Genomic DNA, 12050 nt, shown 5'->3' on the forward strand with positions numbered 1-12050 from the left:
GAGAGAGAGAGACAGATACAGAGATGGAGGGAATGTAGAGTATATCATTAACACTGCAGCTCTATGAATTTGGGATGCTGTCTCATTGGGAAATATTTTTGAATAGACAAGTACAGAATTTCTCTGTTAGCAACATATGTAAAATAGCCGAAGTGTTGCAAAATTATTTCAACTTCTGTTTGTTGGAAAGAGGTTGTTTAGATTTTTAAATTATTTAAAGATATTAAGCCTATAAAAACAACTGTGAAATTATAAGCTACAGAAGATCAAGTAAATAGTTTATGCATCATAATTTCGTTAGAGCTGCTGAAATTCACATGTAGCTTTCCAAACATGTTTATTTTACAGGATATATTTATTTATTCAATTTATATGGCTGCACATTTCACCATAGCAACCCTAGGTGACTAACATTACATAAAAAGCACAATACCAAAATAAACATCCAAGTACAACCATACAAAAACCTATAATGGAGGCAAACTCAATCAGCAATAAAACAACACTTCATGGGCTTCAATTAACTTACTGACCCTCAGGGTTGTTGAATAAATACATTAGTTGTTTAAATAAAAATGAAAAAGAATGATTAAACTACGAGTATTGAGACTGGATAAAAGGTTCTATGGCATGTTAGCTGCAGTGAAGGGGGGAACACATAACAAAACAATAGTAATAGCTCTATTCTTTAGGGAGGAGATGGAAAAAATCCCAAAACAAGACCCATTTCAATAACTCATCATAAAGGCACAATACGGCAAAACGTGATAGGCAAAAGCACTAGTAGTCCAAAGTATAGCTTGGACCAGTGCCGTAAAGGGAGCATGTGCATGGCACCGAGTGCTGAAAAGGGATGGCAAACCTGTTTTTCCTCGGGTGCTGAAAGAGCGTGCGCATGTGCTATTGTGCATGTGAGAGTGCCCACAGCCATAATTCAATGCCCGGGGAGGGCAAAAATAGCTTTCCCCACTCCCCAGAGGCACACTGGAGACCGGAAGTGGCCTGTTTCCCAACTTCTGGTGGGACCAGTATTATTATTATTATTATTATTATTATTATTATTATTATTATTATTATTATTATTTAGATTTGTATGTCGCCCCTCTCTGTAGACTCGGGGTGGCTCGCAGCATACAATAAGACAATTAATAACAAATCTAATAAATTTAAAAACATTTAAAAAACCCCCATTATTAGACCAGACATACACACAGACACACCATACATAAATTATATAGGCTCGGGGGGAGGGAGGGGGAAAGCTTCAATTCCCCCATGCCTGATGACAGAGGTGAGTTTTAAGGAGTTTACGGAAGGCAAGGAGGGTGGGGGCAGTTCTAATCTCCAGTGGGATATGGTTCCAGAGAGTTGGAGCCGCCACAGAGAAGGCTCTTCCCCTGGGACCTGCCAGACAATGTTGTTTAGTCAATGGGACCTGGAGAAGGCCAACTCTGTGGGACCTAATCAGTCACTGGGATTCAGTAGGCTTGTGTTTCACCATCCCAAAGCTCCAAAGCTTCCCTGGAGCCGGGGGAAGGTAAAAATGTCTCCCCATCCTCCCTGGAGGGTCTCTGGAAGTCAAAAATGCCCTCCTAGAGCCTCTGTGTGAGCCAAAAATCAGCTGGCTGGCACACACATGCAAGTTGCATCTGAGATAGGGCAACAGCTCGCGTGCCAGCAGATATGACTCCACATGCCACCTGTGGCACCCATGTCATATGTTCGCTTTCCACTGGTCTAGGCCATGACCAGGAAGAGGAGCTACCCAGGAGAAATGAACTTCCAATCAGCAAGTCGTCTGGTTACTGCTGCACATGTGTAATCACTGATCAGCTGGCTGGCGCACATGCTCACTCTGGAAAATGGAGGACCAGCTCTTCCGGTTTCCGGCACTGCCGCTCACATGAAGTCCAGCTGATTGTTGCATGCACCTACACACCAGAAACTTGGAACAGGAACCGGAGATGTCACGTGTGCCATGCAACATGGCTCCATGTGCCACTTCAGGCAGGCGTGCCATAGATTTGCCATCATGATCTTAGCCTGTTTAGATTTAGTATAGCTGGACCGCCCGGCTGCTCTGTTTAGGGTGACCCGCTCCCTTCTTAATCAGGGGGGAGTTGGGGAGCCCTTACAGAGCAGTGCTGAGGACTTTAACACGTTTTTTGCTGATAAAATCGCTCGGATCCGAGCGGACCTCGACTCCAATTGTAAAACAGAGTCAACTGACAACGAGTCAGTCGAGGTGACTGGGGCTAAATGTCTTTGTCCATCTGTCTGGGAGGAGTTTGACTTGGTGACACCTGATGAAGTGGACAAGGCCATTGGAGCTGCGAGCTCCACCACCTGTTTAATGGATCCGTGTCCCTCTTGGTTGGTTTCGGCCAGTCGAGAGGTGACACGGAGCTGGGCCCAGGAGATTGTCAATGCCTCCTTGGGGAGGGGGTCCTTTCCAGCCCTTTATAAGGAGGCACTTGTGCGCCCCCTCCTCAAGAATCCTTCCCTGGACCCAGCCGTGCTTAATAACTACTGTCCAGTCTCCAACCTTCCCTTTGTGGGGAAGGTTATCGAGAAGGTGGTGGTGCTCCAACTCCAGTGGTCCTTGAAAGAAGCCGATTATCTAGGTCCTCAGCAGTCTGTATTCAGGCCCGGCTACAGCACGGAAACTGCTTTGGTCGCGTTGATGGATGATCTCTGGCGGGCCCGAGACAGGGGCTTGTCCTCTGTCCTGGTGCTTCTTGACCTCTCAGCAGCTTTCGATACCATCGACCATGGTATCCTTCTGCGCCGGCTGGAGGGGTTGGGAGTGAGAGGCACTGTCCTTCAGTGGTTCTCCTCCTACCTCTCCGGTCGGTCGTAGTCGGTGTTAGTGGGGGGTCAGAGGTCGACCTCTAGGTTTCTCCCTTGTGGGGTGCCTCAGGGGTCGGTCCTCTCCCCCCTGCTATTTAACATCTACATGAAACCGCTGGGTGAGATCATCCAAGGGCATAGGGTGAGGTATCATCAATATGCCGATGATACTCAGCTATACATCTCCACCCCATGTCCAGTCAGCGAAGCAGTGGAAGTGATGTGCCGGTGCCTGGAGGCTGTTGGGGCCTGGATGGGTGTCAACAAACTCAAACTCAACCCAGACAAGACGGAGTGGCTGTGGGTCTTGCCTCCCAAGGACAATTCCATCTGTCCGTCCATCACCCTGGGGGGAGAATCATTGACCCCCTCAGAGAGGGTCTGCAACTTGGGCGTCCTCCTCGATCCACAGCTCACATGAGAGAAACATCTTTCAGCTGTGGCGAGGGGGGCGTTTGCCCAGGTTCACCTGGTGCATCAGTTGCGACCCTATCTGGACCGGGAGTCACTGCTCACAGTCACTCATGCCCTCATCACCTCGAGGCTCGACTACTGTAACGCTCTCTACATGGGGCTACCTTTGAAAAGTGTTCGGAAACTTCAGATCGTGCAGAATGCAGCTGCGAGAGCAATCATGGGCTTCCCTAAATATGCCCATGTCACACCAACACTCCGCAGTCTGCATTGGTTGCCGATCAGTTTCCGGTCACAATTCAAAGTGTTGGTTATGACCTATAAAGCCCTTCATGGCACTGGACCAGATTACCTCAGGGACCGCCTTCTGCCGCACGAATCCCAGCGGCCAGTTAGGTCCCACAGAGTGGGTCTTCTCCGGGTCCCGTCAACTAAACAATGTTGCTTGGTGGGGCCCAGGGGAAGAGCCTTCTCTGTGGCAGCCCCGGCCCTCTGGAACCAACTCCCCCCAGAGATTAGAACTGCCCCCACCCTCCTTGCCTTTCGTAAGCTGCTTAAAACCCACCTCTGCCGCCAGGCATGGGGGAATTAAAACTTTTTTCTATCCCTAGGCCGTTACAACTGTATACATGGTATGTTTGTATGTATGTTTGGTTTTTATATATTAAGGGGTTTTAATTTGCTTTTAGTATTGGATTTTATTGTATATTTTCATACATGAGGGGCGGCATATAAATCCAATAAAATTTGAACTTGAACTTGAAACTTGAAAATCCAAGAGCAATAAATCCTTACCAATTTGCATAATTTTGCATAATTTGCAAAATACCTGTAACAGCCGCCCCGGAGTCCGAGGAATAGGGCGGCATAGAAATCTAATAAATAAATAAATAAAAAATAAACATTTATAGTCTGAGACTGAAGGATAGTTACTATTTCCCCAGTGCCTTAAGGCTAGGCATAATTCTCAACTCTGGGGAAACATGCTAGAGCTGTGATGGCGAACCTATGGTATGCGTGCCACAGGTGACACGTGGAGTCATATGTGCACATTGGGCAGCTGATTTTCAGCCTTCTGAAGAGTGCAGAAAGGCCATTTTCACCCTCCCCAAGCTTCAGGAAAACCTGAATGGTCTAATGGGCCTACCAGATGTTTGCTTCTGAACTTCTGGTGGGCCCATTGGGGAGGAGGAAAAAGGGCTCAACGGGCCTACTGGAATTCCAGAGGCTTCAGTGAGGCCTGCTTGCGTGCGGGGCGGGGGGTGGGGGTGGAGTGCATGGGAGTTGTGCGTGCATGCATGGGGGGGGGAAAGGACATTGTATTATGGGTATGGGCACGCGACAAGCGCACCTTTTTGGCACCCAAGGGAAAAGTGTTCGGAAACTTCAGATCGTGCAGAATGCAGCTGCGAGAGCTATCATGGGCCTTCCTAAATATGCCCATGTCACACCAACACTCCGCAGTCTGCATTGGTTGCCGATCAGTTTCCGGTCACAATTCAAAGTGTTGGTTATGACCTATAAAGCCCTTCATGGCATCGGACCAGAATATCTCCAGGACCGTCTTCTGCTGCACGAATCCCAGCAACCAGTTAGGTCCCACAGAGTTGGCCTTCTCCGGGTCCCGTTGACTAAACAATGTCATTTGGCGGGACCCAGGGGAAGAGCCTTCTCTGTGGCGGCCCCGACCCTCTGGAACCCACTCCCCCCAGATATCAGAGTTGCCCCCACCCTCCTTGCCTTTCGTAAGCTCCTTAAAACCCACTTCTGTCGTCAGGCATGGGGGAATTGAGGTATTCCCTCCCCCCTAGGCTTATAAAATTTATGCATGGTATGTCTGTATGTATGACTGGTTTCTTAAATTGGGGTTTTTTTACATTACTTTTAATATTAGATTTGTTCATATTGTCTTTTTACTGTTGTTAGCCGCCCCGAGTCTACGGAGAGGGGCAGCATACAAATCTAATAAATAAATAAATGAATGAATGAATGAGTGAGTGAATGACTGAGTGAGTGAGTGAGTGAGTGAGTGAATGAATGAATGAATGAATGAATAAATAAATAAATAAATAAATAAATGTTTTGCCATTACTGTCCTAGAGAGTGAAGGTAGTCCTCATATAGCAACCATAATTGGAATTAGTCACTTGGTTGTTTAGTGAAGTGTCACTAAATTAAAATGTGATATTACTGTGAAAACTGGAATATTACAGTTTTCTTTTCCTCTACAGACCTGTGAAGGTCATAAATGAAAGGACTGGTCGCGGAGTTCCCTTTTTAAATACCACGGATGTAACTGCAAACGATTGCTCTTCGAGGCAGTCACTAAACCGAGAGGGTTTGCGGAGAGGGGCGGCATGCAAATCTAATAAATAATAATAATAATAATAATAATAATAATAATAATAATAATTATTATTATTATTAAACAAAGACTACTTGTCACATTTCTCTTACCTCCTCTCTGACTTCATACTGATCAATGATGCTTTTCAGTTTCTCTGCCAGCTCAGAATTTTCCTGGCACAGCTTCATGTTCCTCTCACTTTGCTGCTCAATCTGTGCTTGGATATCGTTCAGTGTGCTTTGGAAATGATTCGTGATCTCTTTCCTCTTTTCTTCGTCTTCTCTGGCTCGCTGAAGAGTCTCCTCCTGTATAATGCAACAATTGGGTCACCCCTCTCCATCATTGCATCCTCATCCAGGAAAAAATAGAAAAGCAGATTCCTATTCTCCTTCAACAGCTGCTATCCTAATTGTATTGTACTGGCAATGAGCAAATGGCCTTTTGGTTTCTTTTAACAGAATAACAGAACTGGAAGAGACCTTGGAGATCTTCTGGTCCAATCTCCTGCTCAAGCAGAAAACTCTATATACTGTAGTTCTCAACATGTTCTTCACCACGGACCCTCTTTTACAATACCTTTTGTGGCCATGGATGATGAATCCCCAAGATTAATTTAAGATTTAAATCATAACATTTCTTCAAGCCTTTGTGGACCTCAACCACAGGTTGAGAACCACTATTCTATACTATTTCAGGCAAATGGTTGTACAATCTCTTCTTTAAAACCTCCAGTGATGGAGCACCCACAACTTCTGGAGGCAAGCTGTTCCCCTGACTAATTATTCTAACAGTCGGGAAATTAATTCTAGGTTGGTTCCCTCCCCGCTTGTAGGGCTCAAGGGAGTACAGTGATACCTTGTCTTACAAACACCTCGTCATACAAACTTTTTGAGATACAAACCCAGGGTTTAAGACTTTTTTGCCTCTTTTTACAAACTATTTTCACCTTACAAACCCACCGCTGCCACTGGGATGCCCCGCCTCCAGACTTCCGTTACCAGTGAAGCACCCATTTTTGTGCTGCTTGGATTCTCCTGAGGCTCCTCTCCATGGAAACCCCCCCTCTGGACTTCCATATTTTTGTAATGCTGCAGGGGGATCCCAGTAGCGCAAAAATGGGTGCTTTGCTGGCAACGGAAGTCCGGAGGTGGGGTTTCCCAGCAAGGGGAGCCTCAGTGAAATAGCAGCATCACAAAAACACAGCGCTCCGGAGGTGGGGTCGAGGACTTCTGTGTTTTTGCAATGCTGCAATTTCACTGATGCTCCCTTTGCTGGGAAACCCCGACCTCCGGACTTGTGTTGCCAGCGAAGCGCTCATTTTTGCGATGCTGGGATTCCCCCGCTGGGATTCCCCTGCAGCATCGCAAAAACACAGAAGTCCGGAGGTGGGGTGTCCCATGGAGGGGAGCCTCAGGGGAATCCCAGCAGCACAAAAACAGGCGCTTCGGCTGGCAAAAGAGGTGAATTTTGGGCTCGCATGCATTAATCGCTTTTCCATGGATTCCTATGGGAAACATTGTTTCGTCTTACAAACTTTTCACCTTAAGAACCTCGTCCCAGAACCAATTAAGGTTGTAAGACAAGGTATCACTGTATAAGAAAACACCAGATTTCTAGGATTAAAGTAAGGTAGCATTGTTCATGGAAACACATATGGAAACGCTATAATTTTATGGAAATTGTTGCTCCTCCAAGATTTTTAAAAAAATCTTCTCTGTGTAATGTATGATCCTACGTATGTGTAACATATGGTCCTATGATTTCTTGGTGCCTTTCCACCCGAATATCAGGTAGGTCCATCTTTAGTTTTCTGAGATCAGCCAAGGATGATTAAGGGTTGTCATCTATCCGAGCTTATACTTTGGGATACTGCTTTAATTCACTTCACGTTAATTTACATCAAATGTAGCCACTTCTGCAGCTAGGAACATGCATTTGCATTACCTTTGGCATCTTAAAGCTGGAAGGAGCAATGATGTAATAGTGGTCTACATGAGATTTCTTTAGTTGCATTATTGACTATTTTATGGGTTTCTTGAGGAATTAATATTGTTTTAACTGAACTGAACTCACCCAAACCAGAGGTGGGTTCTTCCAAGTTCGGACCAGATCTATAGACCCAGTAGTAACATGGAAGCATGAATCGTTAGAACTGGCAGTGACCCAAGCCTGCCATACCCTTGAGCTGCTCCTCCCAGCGGCATCATAGGTGTCGCCAGCTTGTTTTTTGCTTCTGTGCATTCACAGAAGTTTTTTAAAATACTGTGCCTCTATGGCCAATGGCGGGCAGCAGTCGGTGCTCCCAGTTGCATGGCTCCGATAGGAAAATTCCGGATGCGTGCACAGCTGATTGCTCCCAACATGCCCCCACATGAGATTTGGCTTTTGCACATGCACAGCAAGCCAAATGTCACATGAGTGTGACCGCGAGAGCATGATTTCAGCTATTTTCACTGTTTTTTTGCTTCCGCGCATGCGTGGAAGCAAAAATATTGGTGAAAATAGCCAAAATCTCACTCTCGCGTGTGTCTCGCACCGATCGGCACGAGTGCACCCGCAACAGTCTCTGAGGGAGCTCCGGTAGAAGGCAAGAAGAGCGGCCCATCACTGTCTATGGCACGTCCCTGAGCGGATCAGCAGCAGCAGAAGAGGAATCCAGAACTCACCCCGACCCAAACGTGTCCATTCATATACCTCGCACTTTGTTGATGCACTTAGAACTGAAGAAAAGCATTATAACACAGCACCAGTTTCCATGCATTGCCAATGGAATACATCTGAGTTATATTTCTAAATCAGGCTGCAGTTATTTTAGATAAAAGTGGGAATCCAGAGGACAAAATTAAATTAGGCATAATACAGGAGCAGGCTTCAATTCTTTCCAGAGTACAGTTTACATACAATTTGTATGCCACCCCGAGTCTTTGGAGAGGGGCGGTATACAAATCTAATACAAATTATTATTATTATTATTATTATTATTATTATTATTATTATTACTATTATTACTATTATTATTACTACTACTATTATTATTATCATTATTATTATTACTATTATTACTATTACCGTGTTTCCCCGATAGTAAGACCCCCCCGATTGTAAGACATATGGGGGGTTTTCAGGGGGGGTCGGCTAATATAAGCCATACCCCGAAAGTAAGACATATGTCTTACTTTTGGGGAAACACGGTACTAAAAGCGAGGGAGGCGTCCGCTACTCCCGCCGCCGCCTTTGCTCTCCCCGCCGCGCCTGGGGCTGGCCTGCCTGCCTGCTGCCATAGCCGGGCTGGGTGCGGGGCATCCTCGGTGTTGGGCAGCAGCGGGAGGAGCCGCAGCCTCCGGAGCTGGCCAGCCGGGCACCCCCAGGATGCGGGCAGCCGCGCCTGCCACACAACGCCGCCTAACGCCCCCCGCCTGGAGGAGAAGAGGCCTCGCTCGGGCCGAAGCCGCCTTTGCTCTCCCTGCCGCGCCTGGGGCTGCCTGCCTGCCTGCTGCCGTAGCCGGGCTGGGCGCAGGGCATCCTCGGCGTTGGGCAGCAGCGGGAGGAGCCGTAGCCTCCGGAGCTGGCCAGCTGGGTGCCGCCAGGACGCGCATCGTGGACTGGCCCCGCCATGGCGCAGGAGGGATGGAGGCCGGGCCTGACGGGCAGCCGCGCCTGCCGCTCAACGCTGCCTAACGCCGCCCGCCCGGAGGAGAAGAGGCCTCACCCGGGCCGAAGCCCGAAGACGAGCCGGCCCCGGTGCCCGGGACAATATAAGACATACCCCCAAAGTAAGACACAGTGGGGCTTTTGGGGGTAAAAAGATAGTAAGACACTGCCTTACTATTGGGGAAACACAGTATTATTAGTAGTATTAGTATTATTATTAGTATTATTATAATACAGAAGCAGGAAACCATGCATTTTTTGCTACTGATGTCCGAGATTTAAGAGTGAAAGATCCTTAACAGTCTATTGTGAAACAACTAAGGATACCAAGGGAGCTTAACTTTTCCTTCTGACACTCTCCTAAAGATCTTCTCTTCTCATTACCTTCAGGGTTTTGTTGTGTCTTTGGAGTTCTCTACAAAGACTCTCCAATTTGCTCCGGGCTAGAATGGCTCTGCTGTGTTCACTCTGTAATTGGTCTTTCTCCTTCATGATCTGGGCCTGTTTTTTCTGCATGTACTTCAGCTTTTTTTGTTCAGAACGATGTTCTTCCAACTGAAAGTATATGAACAAGAATAAATAAGCAAAACAAGAAATCTTGGGACAAGGCTGTTCTAAGGCATTTAATGACTCCCACTTCAATTAACATGAATATTTGGAATCAATTTTTTTCCTACCAGGTACTGTCGGCATGGCATGGTGGTGATGTCATGTGACTGAGTGGGAGTGGTCAACTAGAGTCACTCAAAGCAAGGTGTCGCCCCTCAGTCACTCAACCTGCCCACGAAGCCATGCCCACAGAACCGTTCGGGAAATAATTTGAATACTACCATTGGTTAGATACCTTATCATACATATATAAAGCCAATATTAAGTGTCTCCAATGGAAGGAACAGATGAAATATTGCTAAATGGACTCACCTGTACCTCTATTTACTCTATCAAAAGCATGATTGATGATACTTCTTAAATAGTATAACACAAATGAATGCCGTAATCTTCCATTCCCTAAATTTAAGATGATTTTTTCAATGCTTTAAGTCAGGGATCTTAAAATGATACTGTATCTGTTTCCAGTTGCAATCTGGTCATTTTGAACCATGTAAGACATGTTTTTAAACAGTTTGGAGGTTCATACTAACCAGTTCCGCATACTTCTTAAATAAGAGCTCCAATTTCTCTTGTGATGTATTCAGCTTGGTCAGATGTTGTATCAGCAGGGTAGCTTCCTTTCCTGGATCAGGAAAATAGGATAAGTGGTCATGATCAAAGTGAGAATGCATCAGACCAAATTAGGTTTGTATGAATATATTTTAATCTGAAAACTGTGACTAATTCATTTTATTGATTCTATATTTTAAAAGATCAGGAAGCTGATGCATAGAACACCTACTGATGACGCATGCCTTTGGTCTCCTTTCTATTGCTGCAGAAATTTTATACTCATTTTTTATCCACGAATTAAAATAATTACATTTTGTAGGACGACAAGCTAAAAGAATACAGAAACCTAGATGTTAATATTATAATTTTAGGATGTCCCTTAGTGTTTGGCCCTATTTTTCAATCCTGTTGCAGTGATTTTAGCTTTTATGATTATCTATCTATCTATCTATCTATCTATCTATCTATCTATCTATCTATCTATCTATCCATCCATCCATCCATCCATCCATCCATCCATCCATCCATCCATCCATCCATCCATCCATCCATCCATCCATCCATCCATCTATCTATCTATCTATCTATCTATCTATCTATTAGATTTGTATACTGCCCCTCTCCGTAGACTTGGATTAGGGCTTAGCTACAAAATAGTATTATTTTGTATTGCTATTCAATTTCCTAGCAAATCATGTTCTATATAATTCTTGTTCCCTATGCAGATTAATATCTACATGAAAGGGTTGGGGAAAGCCCTTTGTCTCTTTGGAATAGAATTCAATCAAAATTAAATTCACTTCGTGTAATAATTTAAGATAAAGTTTTTACAAATGGATGTATAGATGGTATTTGACAACTGTGAAACTATCAATGGGCAAGAATGTTTCAAGTAAATGTTGGAAATGTGGAAAAGGGAATGAAACATATTATCATATGTGACAAAATATTTCGGGTCAGCCGATTCACAGGACATTGGTGAAAATGATAGGAACCGGAGTCGGTAACTGGGACCAGAGATTTAGTTTTCTATGCTTCCCATCCTCAGAGAACCTCTGTTTCTGAGACTTAGATTCGATCCTAATATATATGTATATATATTTATAAAAGAAGCATTAGCTTCTCCCATATTTGGGTATACCAGAATGATTCTACAGAAAAAAACATATAACACTTCCCTGCTACAAAGCTGAAGAGATTAGATACTGTAGCCTAGAGGTTAATTTTCTGCCTTATAAGGCAAAGGCTGCAGGTTCAAATCCCAGTGAGGGTATGGCTAGCTGATGAGGCTAGAACAAGGCCGAAATAAATCTATTCTAGTCTCCCTTAATTTTAAACTTCAGCAAAAATATGTGACATGTGTGTGTGTGTGTGTGTGTGTAACATATTTTGCTGATAATGAAAAGGAAGGGAGACTACTATAGATCTGTCTGTCTGTCTGTCTGTCTGTCTGTCTATCTATATACCTACCTACCTACCTACCTACCTACCTACCTACCTACCTACCTACCTATCTATCTATCTATCTATCTATCTATCTATCTATCTATCTATCTATCTATCTATGCCTTCATTTATAATAGGAATTTTTTGACAGATGAAACAGAACTATACTTATTGGGGT

The 12050-nt window shown here is 44.9% G+C and overlaps 1 protein-coding gene across 2 annotated transcripts in view; it reads right to left on the reverse strand.

Annotated features, from left to right (window-relative positions):
- The window catches only part of TXLNB (taxilin beta), a 31947-nt gene that overhangs the window by 15498 nt on the left and 4399 nt on the right, over positions 1-12050 (reverse strand). For both annotated transcript variants that reach the window (XM_070733634.1, XM_070733633.1), the window contains exons 2-4: positions 10405-10496; positions 9647-9817; positions 5722-5916 (exon numbers count right to left, since the gene is read on the reverse strand). In XM_070733634.1, coding sequence (XP_070589735.1) covers positions 5722-5916; positions 9647-9778 — 327 coding nt within the window. In that variant the 5' untranslated portion in view covers positions 9779-9817; positions 10405-10496. The remainder of the gene's footprint in view (positions 1-5721; positions 5917-9646; positions 9818-10404; positions 10497-12050) is intronic.

This window comes from Erythrolamprus reginae, chromosome 1 (genome assembly GCF_031021105.1).
Source record: "Erythrolamprus reginae isolate rEryReg1 chromosome 1, rEryReg1.hap1, whole genome shotgun sequence".
NCBI lineage: Eukaryota > Metazoa > Chordata > Lepidosauria > Squamata > Dipsadidae > Erythrolamprus > Erythrolamprus reginae.